General features: G+C 28.7%; 1 protein-coding gene across 1 annotated transcript in view; it reads right to left on the bottom strand.

Annotated features, from left to right (window-relative positions):
- Nucleotides 1-21,906, bottom strand: part of LOC107437681 (integrin alpha-PS2) — an 86,368-nt gene that overhangs the window by 49,372 nt on the left and 15,090 nt on the right. The window contains exons 2-3 of the mRNA XM_087151874.1: nt 9,778-9,899; nt 7,755-7,861 (exon numbers count right to left, since the gene is read on the bottom strand). Coding sequence (XP_087008000.1) covers nt 7,755-7,861; nt 9,778-9,899 — 229 coding nt within the window. The remainder of the gene's footprint in view (nt 1-7,754; nt 7,862-9,777; nt 9,900-21,906) is intronic.

Genomic DNA, 21,906 nt, shown 5'->3' with positions numbered 1-21,906 from the left:
AAATATTTAAATAACATAAACATTACAAAATGTTGCAAGTTAGATCAGTTAAAAATCTCGCTAAGTTTCTTTGTTTCCTATTTTCAATTAATCCCACCAGTTACATCACAAAATGTCGAAAATTGTCAGATCAGTTAAAAATATTGCATAGTTTCTTTGCATTTTATTTTTAATCATTCCCTCCTACTACATTACAAAATGTCGTAAGTTGTTAAATCAGTTAAAAATTTCACCAGTCTTAAAGAAATTTTATTTTGGTTAAAATTGAAATATTTTCATGGGTTCTCTAAGATCAGAAACATTTCTGAAATTTATCAATATTTTTTTCTGATAAGGGGATTTTTTAAAAGTATCGGCACATATTGACTACTTTATCCCAATACTTTTTACGGGAACTTGATGCGAAATTTTTCACAGTGTAACGTAATAAATAGATAATAAACATTTTTACTATCTTCCTTGAGATAATCACAAATTTTAAGCTCTTAAAAGACAAACTTTATAGTACCATGTATTTAATTTTTTTTTACTTTGTCAAATTAGGTGAATAAGTATTACTTTTTTTGCAAATGTTTTATTTTACATTTTTTTGTACTGTAATAAAATGGTAAAATTAGTTTTTCATAAGAGTGAAACAGTTTATTGATTTTACGAATTTATTTGGGTCACGGTTTCGATTCATGAATAATTAAGCTCATATTAAGTTACATAAAAATATTTTTTTATAATTAGTTTCATGTTTCACACAATATAATTTTTTTAAAAAAATCTTTGGGACAATATGGACATATAAGCGCATTTTATAATTAATTCTTAAAAGTACGGAAACGAAACCTGAGAACTATTTGTAATAATGTTGTAAGTTGCAGAATGTAAGAATAATGTAATAATCATATTCAATAAGTTGGGTGGTAAATATAAGAAAGTATTTAGTTAATTGAATTAATTATCATAAAATTCTTCTTAAACAAACTTCAATTTATCGGGTATAACATATGGAGCCTAGCAACATGTTAAAAATAAAAATATAAACGTATAAATAAGCTTATGGAAAGAATAAAAAAAGCATCTCTCAACACCATTTTTTTACGCTATGTTAAATTACTTAAAATTTTATGGTCTAAGTTTCACGCTTCCAAGAAATGTTAACTCAAGCAAAGCTATTCTATTCTCATCTCATTAATCGTCTCTTCTTCAAGGAATAGTTAGTTATTCCTGTTACACCCTTCTCTTTTCATAAAATGCTTACTTTGATATATTTGCATATCACTGTAATATACGGTGCCTAAATGTTTACATTGTAACTACTTGTAATGATTAATTAAGAGCTAAATAAAAAAGCAATTGAAATCGAATACTGCGCCTAAATATAATGTTATCAATATTTAAAAGGTTGTTAAAAATTTAAAATAGTAATAATAATAAAGCAATTTGATTCTTAAAATAAACGTGAAAGTCATAATTAAATTGCTTAAATGTAAGAAATTCGTAGCATGCCTAATTTTATACAGGCATAACTAAACAGACATAACATAACTAAAATTCTTGTTACTTGTTAACTAAAATGCTTGTTATAAAATGAACTCGATTTTTAAAAGCAATTAAAGACATGAAAACAAATTATTTTGAAATTAATATTTTTAAAAAGTACGTAAATTATAGTTCATATTTCGTTGAAGGTCTAAAGTGAGGGTTTTGTTCATGGTGCTTTTTAAAAGATCGTGTGATAAACATTTATATTTTAAAATTGCAGTCAAACCCCGCTATAGTGAGCACGGTTTATAGTGAACTCCCGGATATAGTGAATGAAATGTTCGGTCCCGTGCCTTGATATACACGTATAATGTTATTTTTTATGGATATAGTGAACCAAAAAAGTGAAGAAGTTGGATATAATGAACTTTTTTCTGTCCTTGACTGATTTTCTTTTCATTTTTTTTTGTAATAATTTTGAAATTTCTACTTCAAAATAAGTGCATATACCGATTCCTGAAACCATCGATAGAGGGGAATTAAGGGATAAGCATTTTTTCTTGTTTGCTTCTTTTATCTCACATTCCCATCCCTAAACAAACCAAGTAGATGTTTCCAACCAGGCAGATGATGCACCTGTAAGGTGTCAGTGGGATCAATATGCATTTTCTGTCAGAGGGAATGAGTAATTATTCCTTATTGGTCAAAGGGTTGGACACTAATACGTGTTGATAAGGCCCTCATTTCAACTCCTTTTTTCTCTCAATTCAGTTTTAAAAAAAAAGCCTGCAAACAAGTGTCTCAAATGTAACTATGGAGAGCAGTTAGGGTAAAACGTTCTCCATTGATGATATAATGGGCCAAATCAGAAAAATTGAAAAAGGATGCAATCAAGCGGATAGCATTTGTAGGGAATATAAACTATCCAAATCTGCAGTTTATAACCTATGGAAAAATACGCAATTAATAATTTCTGGTCATGAAAAAAATTTAAATGGCAGAGAAAGTTGAGAAAAGCAGATCACAAGAATGTTGAAAAAGCATTACTGAAGTGGTTCACCAATCGAAGAAGCGCAATCTTCCAATATCTGGACAAATGTCGATGAATTTACTAAGCGATTTTATGAGACTACTTTAATGTGCGCGAGTGGCAGGTTAGACATGTTTAAAAAGCGGAATATCAGAAATTCAGGAAAAATCATCTGAGAGTCGGGAAGTGTTTCCATATCTGATGCTGAGGATTACTCATCAGCTAAAGATTACTAATTTTTTAATTGTAAGCAAGACGAAGAGTAATGAAAAATAACACATTTTTCAGTCATTTATTTGAATAATGTGTAATAAAAGGGAGGAGTTTGGGAACCATTAGTTAAATTGCCTGCGTAACGGATATAGTGAACTCCCGGTTATAGTGAACTAAAATTTCGGTCCCTTGAAGGTTCACTATAGCGGGGTTAGACTGTCTTTGTAGGTAGTGAAAAAACGGAAAAAACAGAGAAAAATTATTCTAAATAATAGATCTAAGACTACACACTGAAATTTAAACCGGTTTCAATTTTTTTTAAAAATAATTTGCCTATATGTTCAAGCTTTTTTTTCCTTGTTCTATTGTTTTCTTTAGCAATAAATCTCTAAAATACGAAAAAAATAATGAAAAAGAATCACTGATCAAAGTTACAAAATGGCATTCCAACACGTTTAATCCATTTTTATTTGATGATTTGTTCTGATAAAATAGAGTAAAAGGTGAAAAATTATGGATTCCCTTGCATCTTAATCTATATAGATGACTATTCATCAATAACAACACGACGCTTGAAAGTCTAATTGGATTAGTATTTTTCACAGATTTTCCTGGCTTTAATCTTTTGACTTCCTTTTAAAAAGCGTTTTCTGAATGCATAAATCTATAAGACTTTCATTTGTTTATATTACTATTTTTACTTTTTAAGATGTTTTTATTTCTCAAAAATATTATTCAAACATACTTCCTTATTACAGCAAAATATTAAAAAAAAATCGGTAGTCGAGTGTTGTGGTAGTTGAACATAAAGTTTTAATAAAGTTAAGTATATTAACCTGCAATAAATAGATTTTTTAAATATAATTAACTCATTTTTACATTTTTCTTTCAACTAATATCTCTAGTCACTCATGCTTAATCTTTTCCCATGTCTTTTTTTTAAAAAAAATGAAAGCTGGAATAAAATAACATTTCTGAAAGTCCCTGATCTTTTGCCACTTTAAAAAAAACTGCGTTTTTTTATTTATCATGCTTTTTTTACTTCATATTTCTCAATCAAGTAATAAGTATAAATCATTTAGAATTCAACGGAATTCTGAATAATTTTTACAAGGAGAGTAGAGAACGATCATTTATGTCGTTATGACCAGTTTGCAAAATCTGGTTTGATTTTAAGAACCATTCAATTAAGCGAAGGCATTTTTTTACAGTAAATTTTCTAGACTTTTACAGTGATATTTTAATTTATGATGATATTTAACTTTAAGATGATATTTTACTTTATGATAATGTTTTACTTTATGATGATATTTGACTTTATGATGATATTTGACTTTATGATGATATTTTACTTTATATTTGACTGATATTTGACTGCATGATGATAAAATACTTCCCAAATTTAACTTTAAATTAAATTCTAAAAAATAAATATACCGAAAATGACTTAAAGTGTGCACTGAACTTTCTGTTTAGTGTACAGACCGGAAAAAAAAGGGAAAAAAAACTGTTGTATAATACTTGATTGAATGATCAAATTGCTGTGTACTAAGAAGTTATATTTATAGTTTGAGCAATTGACTTAAAATAGGATTGAATAATTTAGGCAAACCATATTTTAATTTTCTGATTTCAGATAGAAAAACGTATTTTCTATAAAGCGTTTTTCGCAAACTATGAAACAATTTTTATGGTTTAAAGGGACAGTCTCAAAAATGCTAATTAATTGGTTCTAACTATAAATTAATTTATGGAGTCAGACACAAAAAAGTACTTTCTTCGACTTTTTCGATGGATTTCAATTTTTTACCACCAAAATAGGCAACAGGCAATCTGGAAAATGTGCCCCAAATTGATTTGACAAGGGAACAGTCGAAAGTTTTGTCACTGTAACGCACATTTCAATTGGTACGTGTCAGGCTATGCCCTTAAAACTATTTAAGCGAATTTTTGCACAAAATTTTAAAACTCGTTTATCCGAAGAGGATTTTATTGAAATTATATTATTTTAGATTAATTTATTATTTTTTGTTATTTAATTTAATAATGATCTAAAATGTTTAAACTGTACGGTATACAAAATTCTACATTATTTTAGGCTATGTAATTATAAATTGAAAAATATAAAGTTAGAATATAAACTGTGAAGTTAAAAAGTAAGAATTTTTAGATAAGCATTTCATTAATTTTTATAAGCCATAAAACTATTTTGCTTAAATTTTGTGCTTCGATAATACGTATAGTACATCTCTCAATTAGAAATGATAGTAGAAAATGCGTGTATAGAGAAGATAATTTCTGAGAATTGCACAGTTAAGTATGTAATTTTTGTAAGTTACTCATATTTCTTTAGAAACATTTGAATGGGAAGTTTGGTTTACTTTAAAATTATACGAAGACAAACTTTATAAGCTTATGTTTTGAGGAAAAAGTTTTCATATTCTCTCTAATGCTCTCTTGGTTTAAGCGTTTTATGCATTTAGCATCTTCAAAAAAAAAAAAAAAATATATATATAATCAAAAGATATGTCCTAAGTTTTATAAATTTAGTTTCGGAACACGCACTTCGGAACTAGTCAAACATAATATAAGCTGCCGTTGATGCTTTTTAATGCACTGTTCTTTTTATATTTCAACTTATAAGGTAAGGTAAAGTCATCCCACTGATTATTTGGCTATGCTGCTCACTCGAAATTATTACGACCAGTGTCGTAAAATTCCCCTTAGGTAGCTCATAACTCGGTAGCCCACCTCTATTTCGATAAGAGATCATGCCGTCATACCGAACTGTAAATAACTTAAGTCTGTCACCTTTAGCCGCCTACTCTGATTCTGAAATACATCTCTGTTTCCCTCCTAGTTTGAAATTTTTTAAGATGTCATTAAAAGATGACGTCGACTAATATCTCTTATTTATTTAACTTATGGAACGGAAATGCTCATCCCACGTTGATTGCTGATGAGCTCTCTAATGAAATATTTCAAAAACCATCCATTTAATGTCCAATTTATAAATTTTAAAATAAGTTAACATAGGGGTTATATTTTAGTCCTTAAAATGCCTGAAAAATATTGAAAAAAGTCTAAAGCTTATAAATATTTGAAAGGCTGATTGAAAAAACATGTTAAGCCTCAAATTTTGTTTTCAAAGATCTCCATCTCTTAGGAATAATAATACTTTACAAACCACCTAAAAATATCTTTCAAACAGAAAATCTGAATGTTTCCAAAATGTCACTTGAATAACTTAGATTTTCAATTCTCAGTTCCTCTGTAAAAAATTCGGGATCAAATTATTGTAAAAAGTACCAAAACTCAGAGCACTGGTACTTTTTACCGTAAAATCCATTTTTGTCAGAAGATGCAACGGAACAATGACATGGAATCCTTTTTTCAGTAATAAATACCGCAAAATCCATAAATCACTCCAATTAAATAAATATTACTGCAAAAATTACGGTATAATATTTTACAGTAAAAATAGTTTTAACTGTTTTACCGGATCCGGAATTTTTTACATTGTGATTTTTCCACCTTTTTGGGCATACATTTCCAGACATTATGTGCTTATAACATTTTTTAAAAATAAAATTTAAAAAAAAAATCACGCATTGTACTAATTTTTGCTATTTTGTCTTGGTGTCATTACACTTGCTCTAACTTTTGTTACTCTATAAAATTTTTGTCAAAAATTAAAAATTAGAAACTGGCGACGACTGGCTGTTACGGACCAAAATTTTAAAAATTAAAGTGTAAAAAAAGTTTAGCAGTTTTAGTTAAGCAGTTTTAATAATTTTTATTGCTTTGTCTTGGTGCCATTACCCTTACTCCAATTTTTATGAACTTTCATTAATGAAAAAAAATTAAGAAATTAATGGCTGTTACGGTTAAACTAGCTGTTACGAAAGATACTTAAATATTAAATTATTTACTCAGGTTTTGTTAGAAACAAAGGGAATCATCTTCAACTAAAAAACATACATTGGAATTATTCTTATGAGTTTGAAAACATCATTTAAACGAGTCGTTAAATACAAAGAAGCTGTTTAAAAATAAAGAAAAGTAGAGTGTTCTTTATCTGTTTTAAAAACTCAGACAGAAACTAAAATGTTCGCGTCTGGGTTTACAGATGATATTCTTTTTAAAGCTTTTCCACGGATCGCGTTTCTTGAGGAAGAGCAATGAAGATATTTTTGGAGAGGCAATGAAAGAACTAGAGAAAGAGTTGAAACTTAATTATTTGAATTATACTGATGTTGCCACACATGAGTAACAAATATCGGTTCTCAGATCTTTTATGCAATTAAAGAGCGTTTTTTCAAGCGTTAAATTACTTTGGGACAGGAAACTAATTTCACCAACATTTCTTTTTTCAATACACAATTTCATAAAAATTGAGATTGTTGTTCATCGCTAGAATGAAACATATGATGGGAAAGAGTAGTAAGTTAATATTGGTAATTGAGTTAAAGCTATTATATTTAATTGAAAGTAAATTCCAAACACAATAATATTTTGAAAGTCGTCCACTTTTGTTTTGATATTAATTAGCCTGATATTATTAAGCTTTAGAAATATATATTAAAAAAAATTAATAAATCTGAAATGAAATAACTTATAACAGATTAAGTCTAAAAATCAAGTAGGTAAAAAAATTTTCAAAGTTATGAGGGAACAACATTTTAAAGTTCTAAGGGGAAAGAGTAGTAAGTTAATTTAGTAAATGAGTCAAAGCTATTACATTTAATTGAAAGTAAAATCTAAGCATAATAATGTTTCGAAAGTCGTCCACTTTTGTTTTGACATTAATTGGCCTGATATTGTTAAACTTCAGAAATATGTATTAAAAAAGAGTAAATATGAAATAAAATAACTTATAACAGGTAAAGTCTAAAAATCAAGTAGGTATAAAATGGATCAACCTGATTTTGAACTCAAAATACTTCTTATGATAGCAATTTTTAAATTTTTTTTTGTTCAAGTTTGACTTAATGTTTTATAATATATTTGTACAAGTGAAGATAACTATAGTACTTACAACCACAACTCCGTTTGCATCAGATGTTTTAACTGTAGCTCCAAACCATTGATGAGATTTATCATCTGTGTATTCTCTTTGGTTATTTACAATTCGAGTATTTGAACCTAAGGTATCAAAATTAATAAAGCTTAGTATATTAGAATAGAATAATTTCACGGATTTAAAACCCGTATCAAAATATACTTTATAGTAATCTAGTTTTGTTCAACAATGGTGGAATGTAATAATGAATGCGTATAAATACGTACAAAAAAAAATTCAATGCGATTAGAAATGAGACGATACTTTAGAGTTGACCTCAACTAGTTGCAGGACGGAGTGAGGCTTTGAGTTTTGAATTCGGACTGGGCCTGATTTTTTATTTCATTGAAATCAAGCTCAAAAATGAGAGAGTCTATTGCCAATAAACTTGAACTATATATTTATTTCGTTTAAGTTGAATACACTTTTGAACGAGATATTACATAAGTGAGTGGTATTAATAGAATTTAAGCTCAGGAATTAATAGAAATTAAGCTCAGGTTGTTAGCACAGAAATTTAAAGAGGTTGATAACAAATGTAGTAGAATTTGAAAACCTAGAGTGACATGCAAAATTGAAACAGCAATGTAATCCTTTTTGGGCAAAATGCATAGTCTTAAAAACGTTGTGATGGGAGAAATGTGTGAAAGAGATGCTCATAAGCTGCCGGCAAGATTCGAACATCAGACCTCCGGGTTCATACTAAGATACTACCGGGCTCATACCAAGATACTACATGCCAAGATACCGGGTTCATACCAAGTTCTAACCACCATAGTTGTTCACCTCATCATAGGAAAAGTGTGGAAGCTTTATATAGTGATCGATGCAAGGACACATCATAACGTACTGATTTTCAATTTCAATGGTACAGCGGGTTGCTATTTGGAAAATATGTTCCCAAAAGCTTAGTCAGAATAGTTTAGTAAGAAGATTTTAATTTCCTTATTTGGTCAATTTTTTGTATCTTATGAACTTTTAAGTGAATGTAATGTTTATCATGATGTTTCATTGCGACGGGTATCCTGATAAAGTTTCTTAACTCTCCCGGGTCTGGGGTCAGCAAATATAGAGGTTTTAGAATCCTACTATGAATCTGCGGGTCCATCATTCGAATCCATCAAGTAGCCAACGAACATCTGTCTCACACATTTCACTCTCTTCATCATTTTTCATTATCTTAAAAATGAGTTCATGCTATTTCAATTTCGAATGTCACTAGACTTATTTGTAAATGTTTGGAGTTTTCAAACTTGACTACATATTTTTCGCGGAGCTATTTTAACACATTTTTGCTCAATTTTTACAAATCTTTTTTAACAGTGTAGGCACAACCTTTTAGGCTCTACGGTAAATCAGATATTGAAGACGGATAGACGGTTGTTTGTGTTTACAATTGAAGTTCTTTTTACTTGAAATATCATATAAACTCCTTCATCGTAACTTAATCATCATCAATGTTGTTATTTGTAAATTATGATCCTTTTATTATATGGAGAATGCACACTGTTTTCAGATTCTACTACTGAATCATAAAAATATATAAAGCTCAACTTGTGATGTAAAAGTATGTTGAATTTGTCCAAATAACCAATTGTATAGAATTGCAGCGAATTTTTAATTTCTTAACACTGAAAAAATGACAGTGAACAGAAGTGTAAATTTAATGTTCAATAACAGTTGTACAGATATCAGAGTAGTATATCAGACAAAAATAATTAACTAATTCGTTGTTTGGTTTCGACAATAAGTAATAAATCTCACTAATAATTACGATGCAAAATGAGATTACGACACGTCTCTCTAATCGCGTCGATCAAGTTATCAATCTCAATAATTTCTAATAATATAAATTTTGCCATTCAATTATTTTAAATTTTAGAAGCTTTTAGTAAGTAGTATAAAAATAAAGGATAAAGAAAAACTGAAAATCAATTAATAGATAAAAAGAATCTAATTAAAAAATAGAAAAATTAGGAAACTTTTTCGAAAAACTCACCAGTTGTGTCAAAAGGAACAACAGCACAGTTGGCAGTTGATTCTGGTGCACATCGGTAGACAGCACCACCTGCTGTCACATTAGGTTGGGCAGTTTGAGCTCTAGGCGCACCCACTAATATCCTGTAACAAACAGACAGCTATACGCTAATACCAATATAAAAATAGAACAATAGATTTGATGAAATAGAGGGAGAATTTGAGATAAAACATACAACAAAGAGCTTCATGATGAGGAGAAAATTTGATTTATGTCTTAAAAGAGTTTGTTGTCAAGCATTTAATTACTTTTTTAAAATCAAATTTGCAGGTGCGTATGCTGATCGATAAGAAGAGAAAAGAAAACTTGATTATATTTATTTTTTACTGAAATTTTATCAAAATAATAGTGTTTGACAAAAGCTTGAAAATTCTATTGCTCTAGAAAAGTAGTTCATAATATCTTATAACCACGAAGTTATGTTTTCGTTGTACTTTTTGAATAGAAAACAAGGCGACAATAAATAAACTTAACTTATAGGCAGCACACTGAAATTTTTTTTTGTGTGTGTGTAACATACATAACTAAACGATGATTTTCTAGAAAAGGATCTAAATTCTGCGTTTCCCTTCTTTGCACATGGAAAATGCATTCTGTATTGTTTTGCTAATTGCTGTTCTCTTGTCTACCATGGTTTCTCTATTCTTTTCTACAATTAATTTTTACATTTCTATTTTTGGCAATTGAGCCTTTTCATACTACTATCCTGCTTTAACTACTATCCTATTCATATTACATCATTCACGTGCTATTTTACATCATTCACGTGCTGTCATCCTGATGTAAAAATAAAAGGTCGGTAACCCATTTAAAAATAATCTATTTTAAGTAATATCTGATTTATAATAATGTGGTTATCGTACTTCAACACGGAGAAAAAAAATTCTGGTAAAATTACCGAAATGTGCAGTAATGACACTTCTGGTAAATAAAAAAAACAAACAATTTCGGTGTTATAAAACCAAAATAAATATAATTTGGTAATTTTTCTCCTTTGTATATTAACGGTTTGCCGAAAATTGTGGTTTTCAAAATTATAGTTCTTATTCCAATACTTTTAGTAAAAAATACATAATTTAAAAATAAATTTAAGCATTTAACCTCCCCTAAATAGTTTCTTTCATGCTATTTTCTAATATGTCATGATAAAATTATCAAATTTTATTACATTTTAAAATTTTATGACATATTATAAAACTATATTTTAGTGTTAATTTTACCAAAATCATTACCAAAGCGCTTCAGTAAAAATCTCCGAGCTTTTTGGTAATTCCATAGACCCAGAAACACAATATACTGTAGCATATTCTGGTAGTTTTGACAATACTTTTTTTATCAGTAAGGTTATAGTGAATTGACAAAACAGGAAAACTGACAATATGCTCATTGAGAACTTAAGAATGACTTTGATTTTTCATTTAATTCAAAGATCATTTAATTACAAGGATCCTTGATCTAAATGGATGATTTTTTATTTATTTGAAGGGTAATCTACAATATTAAAGAAAATTCCTTTTGGTTCTACAATTTTCTCACATTTTCATTTCTTTCAACATTTTTTTTTTCTACTGTAAAAAAATGCAACTAAAATGTCAGTAAAAAAAAATCACTATTATCAAAGTCTTAGTAGGACACAGTCGATTAGTCAACAAAGCTACATTTAGCCCGTAAACCCCATGTTTGACATGCCTGCTATAATTCCTCCCTTTTTTTCCGACAACTTCGAAAAAATAAAGCTAAAACCGAACCACAACGAGTGATATGAAGCACGGAATATTCAAAATATTTTTCTGTTTCTCAATCGTGTTGAACAAAGATGAATTGTAAGCAAAACACTCCTTCGTTTATCTGCTCAAACTCATCTGTAAAAAGTTAAGGCAGAACTTCTGCTGGAAGAAGAAGCTCTTCTCTTCAGGCAAGAACTTATTATTTAAAAATTACTCTCTGGTTACAAAAATAGTTTGACAGATCTTCTCAACGAGTAACTTATTCCTGCTGTATTTCACGCCACCATGATACTTTTTTCTTTCCATCACGCTTTTACTAATCTCTGTTTCCTCAGCATCAAGATAAAGTGATGATTTACAGATATACGCCATTGCGCCAAATGTGAAATCATAAGACAAACAATAATCCTAGTTTTTTTTAATAAATTAGTATCATTTTCTTCCTTTCAGTGTTGGCGAATGGAAGCTTTAACTAACTGTGGTTGCTGACTGAAGGTGTGATAATAGGAACGTTACATGAAGTACTGATTGATAGTATCTTTGCTTGGCGCTATTAATAGCTAGCGAATACTACAAGAATTGGCCCTTTAAATTGTTCTTAGGATCGAAAGAAAAATCAAATTTTTTTGTTAAAAAAATTTAACAAATTTTTTTTTATATATTTCATAGGAGACCGTTCAAATGTTACGCAAGCGTATACTTGGAAATTTTTGACTCACCTTCCCTCCCCTTCCCACCAAAAAATAAATAAATCTCAAAACCACCATCCTTGCTTACGTAAGGAAACCGCAACATTCTTTTTTTTTTTAATACTAATTTTTAGCTGCTAGTTTTACGCTTCCTGTACTAATTTTAGGCGTAAATCGAAATAAAAAAAAAGCAACTTTACGTGAAACAGAGAGTTTACGTTTTAATAAGTGTTATAGAATTTTGAAAATAATATTTTCTTTAAGAATTTTTTGAGTTCAAAATTATTGACCTCTGAAAATCTTCACAGACATTTTTTAAAACTTTTTTCCTTCCCCGAACTTTAATTCCTCATTTCGATTTTTTTCTTGTGCAATTTTTTAAAAAATATTTTTATTTTGCTTTTAAAGAAAAATTTAAAAAAAAGGGGGATTTTAATATATTTCGCGCACCTCACCTTCTCCTTGTCAGCAAAAATAAGCAAATCAAAAACCTCCTCCTATTCGAACGACCCCTAACATAATTAATTCCATTAGATGTAATATACAGAATTTAATCGCTCAGAATCGTCCAAAACAATATTAAATAGTAGATTTGAAACTATCCTCAAGTTTGGTTCAGCATTGAGTGTAAAAAGATCATAATCACCGTTTACAATAGTCAGATATTTTACTAGGAGCACCAACCTTAATTTCAGTTCGGCCTTGAACGTAAAAAAAACTATTCGCAACGATCAGTATTTTCAATAAACTAATTCAAAACTAAACTGGAATTTATTTTAACCTTAATTACAATTGTGTTACAGTATAAAAAAATAAGTTATTACCCAATAATTCCTTACTTTACGTTTTATTTACCTTTAATTGTAAAAAGCAGCACTGAGGGAAAAAAGCCATAACTACCAGAATGTAATAATATTTACCGTACTTCTGGCTCTATGAAAATACCAAAACGTTGGATAATTCTTACCGAAGCGCTTTGGTAATCGCTCTAATTGATTTGGTAAGCGTTTTAAACATTTTTATCATGACACATTAGAGTTTGAAATAAAAACCATTTATTCGGTTAAATTTACTTTTCTGTTTTCTATTTTTTACTGAATGTCTGATAATAAGAACTACTATTTTGAAAATCAGAACTTTCGGTAAACTATTACCATATAAGCTCTGAAATTACCAAATGAATAGTTTAAACACCGTATATTTTGGTTTTTAATACCAAATTTTATTTTTTTTAAAATTTTTTATTTTTTTATTTTTTTTACTTCTTTAACCAGACATGTTATTACTGCGTCATAAGGTAATTTTATCAGATTTTTTTCTCCGCGTGGTAATAAAATATAGTTTACAACAATCAGCTATTACACAAAAATTAGAAATCAAAATAAATTTTAGTTAACGTTAATCACAACAGAATTGAAAAAATGGAAAAAATTTAAAAGCGTAACAGTTAATAACGAAACGGTTAAGTAATTATAAAGTAGTTTTAATTATGATAATTCATGCTAATTGTATTTTACGTTTTATACTAAAACTAAACATCAATTTTTTTTCTTCATGAAATTATTTTATAAGCTAACAAGAGAATAATGATAGCTTTCCTTCAGTGCAAAACAGTTCTTAGTAAAATATGGGTTTTGTCACACAGATAAGATACGCTATTTCTCAAGTTCCCAACATACCAAAGGTCAAAATTTTGAGGATTAAATGTGCTACGGTGGTTGGGGGGTTTGATTGAAATGATGATAGATATTCCATTGACGTTACTGGTGGCCCACAAGGTTACTTGAAAAGGTTATGTCTACAATATATGTAGTATATTTTAAGTGTTAGTTTAAAAAAATTAGGAAATATATTTTCTGTGTCCATAGAACATTTTGAAAGAAAAAAAAGAAGAGATTTTTACAACTTTAAAGGATATTGCATTAGGAGTATTCTTTTTTGCTAATTTATTTAGCTAACATAACATACTTATAAAAATATTACTATAGTAAAATTTAACAAATTCTAATTTAGAAAATACACAATTAAACATTGGGAAGATTTTGCAAATTCACGTAAGATTCCATTCGCTCCCGAACGTAACGTGTTATTGTTTTAAATTTTAAATTTTTTTTTTTAAGATTCTACGTAATTTTACGTTTTGTTGACGTGGTTTTTCAGAGCCACAAGTACGCTGTTGAATGTTGTTTTCTGTTTTAGCCTATCTTCTAATTAACAATAAGGATATGTTTCAGATCAATTAAGAAATACGCAAGCACAAAAAAAGATGCAAGATTTTACAGCGAATTGTTAAGCACTTGTGTGTGAGCGCTTGCGTTCTTGTTATTTGTTTTAAATTTTTTTTCTTCTTAAAGATTCTACGTAATTTTACGTTTTGTTGGCGTGGTTTTTCAGAGCTACAAGTACGCTGTTGAATGTTGTTTTCTGTTTTAGCTTATCTTCTAATTAACAATAAGGATATGTTTCAGATCAATTAAGAAATACGCAAGCACAAAAAAAGATGCAAGATTTTACAGCAATTGGTTTATTAAGAAAAAAAAAAAAAGAAAAAAAAAGCTTTATTGATTTTTAGTTTAAAATTATGATTGTTTAATTGCAGTGTGTTCATAAGAAAAAAAGATGTTTTCTCGAAATTTCAAAAATTTATTTAATTATACAATTTATCTTGAAAGAATTTTCTTTTTTCATAATATCCACTTCCATTGCGAGTTTTTGTTTAAATTTTGATGTCGAAGTTAAGAGGATTTTTCAGTACTTTAGTGTTTTTAACTTAACAGGTTTTTTGCATAATCTCTTAATTTCATTCACGTAAGTTTGGTATTTTTTTACAACCGTGTGCGCATTTCACCAAAACTAACACGTGCACTAAAATTATGTACATGATTCAAGTTAAAAAACTGAACGTTTTAAACTTCTTTGTTAAATATGATAGCATTACATAGGCTTTTTAACAAGAGATAATAAAAAACAATGTTCTTACAAAAAGGTACTATGAAATTGAAGCAATAAATCAAATAGAAGCATTTATATAAACTATAAGCATAAAAAATTGAGTTGATTGATTTGTTGTTTGACTTCAGTTGCTTGATTAGTAAATTATATCCGAATTCTTTTCAATCAATATATTCATGATCTATTGCGTTTATTTAAAAAATATTTTGAAAGTCCACTTAATTGCCAAACCATGGAAATCGTAATAACTACCACCAATATAATTCTTGTTTATTTCCATTGAAATAAATTATGCAATTATCCTATCTGAACATATAAACATCGATTTAAAAAATAACAGACTGTTATCTTTTAAAACAATTTTCTTTAACAATAATATACGAAAATAAGAATTTGTTCTTCAGAACTGCTTTAAATACATTCTTTTTTAATTTTTTCTCTCTTTATCATCGCTAAAGTGCATGCAGTAGCGTTATAACAAGGGTCATTGACTAAGTATTTTGGAAGCATGAAGAGTTACCAAGAGCTCGTAAACAAAGTTTACAACCTTTTCACCACGTGGTAACATAATTCCCTTACAGTTATATAGTGAGGGACTGTATTTTAGTTAAGGAAAAAGGAAAATTCACATGGAGCGAATAGTCGTTAAAGCTTTAAAAAAGTTTCATATTTAAATCAATTCTACTCCAATGGAAATCTTGGAATCTGATTTGACAGTATGTTAATTGGGTACTTGCAAAATATCACAAAGTATTGTTCAATCACGTAGTTGTGCTTGGCGTGTTAACGTTACAGCTTTAGGGCTTGGGTATATTGTCACGCTGAATCATTTTTTGGATCAGATTTACCTGGATACCGGTAAGTGACGTCACGTGTGTGTACTGAACTAGATTAGCTGACCCACGCATGACGTCGCTTGCAGGGATCCAATTGATTGACATATTGGATTGATCTACGTAATTTAAAAATACTGATTTGACAAGAAAGGGAAAAAAACAGTAATGTGTAAAGTGCTAAAGAAGCATTTAGTAATGCATGTCTTGTTTTTCAGACATATTTCCGAGGCCTTTCGTCTAAAATAATGTTTTTTAATGAACAACATATTGTTGTTATAGCTGTTGCGAGTTATTTATAGCTGCTTAAATGAAAATAATGTATCTCAAAGCACCAAGGCACGCTATGTTGAATTAAATAATGATGAAAATTTTAAATATGACGAAATTTCACGTGTTCCTTCTTTACTTTTTTTTCTTCTTCTTTCCCAAAGTACAAAACGTTTATAGTCAAGTCTTTTAAGTTTTAAAACGACGCACATTAAATATTTTTTAAATTCTTCAACCTTAGACCATTTATAATGGAATTTTCTACTTTTTTTTCTTCTTCAGAATGTGCTGTTGGTGGGAATAAAAATCAATTCGTTTAATTTATTATCATTTGCTCTTGCCACTTATTAAGATGAAAATGCTTATTAAGCTAATTATTAAACTGAAAAGCAAGGAATTGTTTTTATACTTTGACATTTTTAAGATCACTAAAAATCATTGATTGTTGTCACTGATTGATTGATTATTCAGATTACTCAAATGTATCCACTTTGATCCTTCATTTGCTCATTCAATCGCTAGTGAGTTCCGATATTCATTCAAAATATTTTGCCTCTGACGTAAGAATGTTTGAAACCAGATTGATAAATTTCTCGAGCTCTACAAATTTCAAATTATTTTTCTAGTGGAGTTAATCAGCATTCAATTTTTTCAAATATAATTAATCTTCTAAGTGTCTAAGACGTTTAAATAATTGTTAGGAATGTCAACCAGAGTTTAAAATTTGAGAAAAATAGTAAATGTTTCTAATTAGGATGAATCTATAATGTACGGTACGAAAAATTCTGTTGAAATTACCTTATTGTATGGTAATGGTAATGACATTTTTGGTAGGAAAACACACGATAATTCTCGTAATTTTTGCTTTCATGTGGTAAATGTTTACCGGAAATTCTGGTTATCAAAATAGTTCTTATTAAATACCCCAAATTCAGTAAAAAATACAAAACTGAGAAATAACCGAATAAATGGTATTTTTGCTTTGCTGTAAGATATCATAATAAAGTAACCAAATTTTGTCACATATTATAAAACCATATTTCATTGTAAATTTTACCGAAATGATTACCAAGGCGTTTCGGTAAAAAATAATTATCTTTTTGGTGTTTCATAAAGCTAAACACATGGTAAATTATACCATATTATTCTAGTTCTGACCATATTTTTTTCATTGTATTTTTAACGTGCTACGTAATCTTACTAAAATTTGCTATAACCGATATTTTAATTTTCACCCATATTCTCAATATGTGGTTGGTCCCTAATATATTTTTAAATCGGTTTTTATCTCTGATGCTATCTTCTAAAGAGAACCAGCAGCTTAAGTTGGGGAGGAACTCCAAGAAAAGGGACCGGGATTATTTGAGTGGGTGATGTCAAAAAAGAGTGGAAAATGTCAGTATTTAACACCCCATTTCCATTTTTTTTCCGAGAAAGAAAGGTATCAAATTTGGTTGTTAGAAGAAGACTACAGTTAATAGTCTTTTTACAGGAGGGTAAAATGATAAACAAAATACCTGTGTATAAAACTGAAATCCCTTTTATAAAATAAATTCAAAGAATACTACGAATTAAAGATTTAAATAATTCAAATTTTGAAGGAGTTTTTTCGAGTTAATTGGAATTGTATCATACGAATCCTTAATGCCGTGAATAAACAAATGCGTTTAAACTACATCTATTGCATCGTATTGGTAGTTATTAAATGCCGTGAATATATAAACGTCAACAAAGCTTGTATTTTACAGACGAACACTCCAGATGAATGTAACTAGATTTCTAAAGCATCATATTGAATAATGGGGTAAAATTTAATGTTAATCTTTTTCTTTTCGCAAAGATTAAAAAATATATTTGAAAACTATTTTACAGGTGAACACTCCAGATGAATGTAACTAGATTTCTAAAGCATCATATTGAATAACGGGGTAAAATTTAATGTTAATTTTTTTCTTTTCGTAAAGAATAAAAAAAATACATATTTGAAAACTATTTTACAGGTGAACACTCCAGATGAATGTAACTAGATTTCTAAAGCATCATATTGAATAACGGGGTAAAATTTAATGCTAATCTTTTTCTTTTCGTAAAGATTAAAAAATATATTTTAAAACTATTTTAGAAAGTGTGGATAAAATTCCTTTAAGGGAAAAAAATTGTCCTCATTCCAGTTTTAATTTTTTTTTTTTACAAATATTTCAAAGACAATACACATTCAAATATACTGACTTTCAATGTAAGAATCATTAGTATTCTAGGTTGAAAGTTATAAAATTAATATCCAAAAGCATAATAAATTCATAATTTCAATGAAATGAAAATTGTTTAAATTATCATCCATCTAAGCACACTAAATTTAGTTTTTCTAAATTAAAACTCATTTTTTCTAAATAGAACATAGCTCTCTAAGGCGCTAAATAACAAAGCACATTTTTGTTCTTATTTTATCGAAAGTACACTTTTCTGAAATTTTAACTCGAATATCATTTAGTGGAGCGATTTATGCGCTATTGTACTATTCATTGAGTACATTTTCCTTGCGAATTTGAGTGTGCTAATTCACCTTTAGCCAATTCATCATAAAATAAGTATTGTTCAAAAATAAAATATATTCAGTATAGATCGTGCATAAACTGTTCTCAGCACATAAATTGTTCGAGATTTCTATATGCATAATTTTTTTTAATTGAACAAAAAATAACTTAGAATTCCTTTCCAGATTAAAAAAAAAAATGTTAAGAAGAGTAGCTTTCATTTCTTTAACTTCAAATTTAGATCACATTTCCCGCCTCCCATTCCCATCTACCCTTTATTGACAATCAAATTAAAATTGATGATTTATTGAAAAAGGATAAACTTAACTTAAATTCATAAACTTAAATCATAACTTATGAACTTAACTTAAATTCATAACTTATTAACTTAAAATCAATTTTCAGATTTAAAAAAAAATTACTTTAGTCTAATACAAAGCTTTCATTCTTGTAACTTCAAATTTAGATTACAATTCCATTTTCCCACCTATCCTTTATTGATAATTAAGATAATTAAATTGACATTTATATTGAAACTTATCAGCAAAGAATATATAATGTGAGAATACACTTACATATTCTTTGTTATCAGTTCTTTCATTAAACAACCATAAAACACTTATGTTATAATAACATTTGATAACCTGTTTAAAAATGTCAACCCAACATTAATAAATCTCAGCTTAACGAACGCCTATAAAAGGATATATGGATCGAATTGAAAAAACAATGTTCGTAATTTAAAAATTTCACTCCCGCTGTTATCAATCTTATGAACGAATAATACCGAAACTAAACATTTCTGACGAAACATGCTGCGATTGTTCTGATGAGATCTAAAGTCCATTTTGAAATCTTGGCAACTTGATGAATTGCTTGAGATAAAAATAACGGCCCTAGGGGAGAAAAAAGAGTAGCGACTCTTAAAAGATTTCATTAAGAAACATAGTAACTAAACATCTATCATGATTGCGATTTCGGGTGCTATGCGAAAGGTCTCTTTAAAATTTGACATTATCTGGATACGAGTGTCACAGAAAAAAACATTCTCATTTTTGAAATAGCTTGTCACTTTCAATATTAATAATTGAGATGGATAAATAAGAAAAATTAAGTTTTATTTTAATTTGTTTCGTATTTCTTATACACCATAATAAAAGCGAATTTTATTTATCATAGTCAATAAGCTCTCTAAAAGAACAATGAATTAAAATTAGGATGATATCTTCGTATTTGTAATCAGTAAAAAAAGGTCAAATATAATTTCAATTTTAATTATTTAGTCTGTTTTAAAAAAAAACTAAAACAGAATTTAAACTTTTATAAGTTTTAGTCTGTATAGTTTGGAACAAGACAATAGTCCACGGATCCTATCCTTACTCAAGGCGTTTTTTGATGTTCTTGAGATTTAATATTTAGGTCAATAATCTCCTCTAGGGCACTAGGGTATGATAAAATTTGCTAATTAGTTTTTACAATAAGTGGTTCACTTTTAAAAAAGGAGAATATTTGTAAAAAATATAATAAACAAATGGCAGCAAAAAAAAAAAATTTCAAAAAAAATAAAGAATTTGAAAACTAAAGAATAACTACATAGGAAATTTTTTTTGTTGGATTTATGCAAATACTTGATCTTTTCTTATTCAAGTGTGGGGATTTCAAATCCGAGTTTACAGCTGTACCGGAATTCTTGTTCCCAGAACGGAATCAAAAGTTAGAGTGATTTATCTGCAGCTAATGCCAAAATTGTCTCATGGACTCCTGGTACTGATTAAATTCCCATAGGGTGTTCTGGTAATAGTTTAAGTGCCTTCGGCTTAGAAGCTTCCCAGCCCTCAGATGAAATTTTTTGGGACCCCTCATATGCTTCATTATACCTAATTACTCACTCTTTCAGCGTTGCATTTCTCCCACCAATACTTCATGATTGATTCACCTTTTAAATGTACCTTAATTATGATTGGTTGAATGCGTTGGTTTGCAGGAAGTGAAGAAGAAGTTTCTCACCTTGTCTTCCAATTTTCAGATCAATCACTAGTCGAAATTCTTCTTCATCAATCAGTATATTTACTCAGGTATATAAATTCCCCAACTCATCAGAAGGACAAATGCTAGTAGCCGGTGTCACCCCCTCCCCCCAGCAATACATCCGTTGTCATTCCTACTTTGAAGGAAATGTGGACCAGATGGGTGCCAAACATACCGGAAATTTCCTGCGGAGACGGGGACAGTCTTAAAATTGTTACCATTCCTCTATCCTCTTCCCTCCAATAAGTTCTCAAGGTTGATAATTTCATCTACCCCTTATAAACTATCTATTAGGTTCACTCTAAACATACACTATAATTACTATTTGATTTTATTCTTGTAATTGAAATTTTAAATAAAATTGAAGGAATTTCTGAAGACATTAATAGTTAGCATTGTTTAACATATGCAGTCGAATTTCTATTTAACGAGCTTCCATTTTGCAAATTTCTCTATTGTGCGATTTTTTTTCGTGGAACCAAGAACATTTTGGAAATTTCTTCGTAATATAACTTCCAAATATCGAACTGAATTTTCTGTTTAACGAACTTTTCTTTGAGATCCACTTTCCCTATTTACCAAAATATTATAGAACTTTTCAAACTTGTTAACGCATTTTATGGGAGAAATGACTTTGAATAGATTTTTTAAGCCACTTAACTTTTAGAGAAATCAGTAAAATCCCTTTCCTTTTTTGTTTGCATTTCAAACGAAAAACTCAGATAAAATTAACGGATTTTATCAGTAGTAATTAAACTTAAGAATGCATGTGGTAATGTATGTTTAAAAGTACTTCTACAATAAATGCAGCTTTTATTTTACGCATGAATTTATCATTATTATTATTATTATTATTATTATTTTGAAAATGCATGTAGAATGTACTGGATAATGTTTTGCTCTATTCTTGCTTTCCATGCAGATTTTTTTCATGGTTAAGATTTATAAAATGAATAGTAGATACAAGTTTGCAAAAAGAAGGCGTATCAATTGCGATTTTAATTATGTCTAGTGTTTATAAATTTAAAACATATTTTGTGTTGTTTAAGTATTCCAA

This window comes from Parasteatoda tepidariorum, chromosome 9 (assembly GCF_982258835.1).
Source record: "Parasteatoda tepidariorum strain Cologne lab strain chromosome 9, Ptep-v5.0, whole genome shotgun sequence".
Taxonomy (NCBI): domain Eukaryota; kingdom Metazoa; phylum Arthropoda; class Arachnida; order Araneae; family Theridiidae; genus Parasteatoda; species Parasteatoda tepidariorum.
This window is presented reverse-complemented; position numbering and strand designations above follow the sequence as displayed.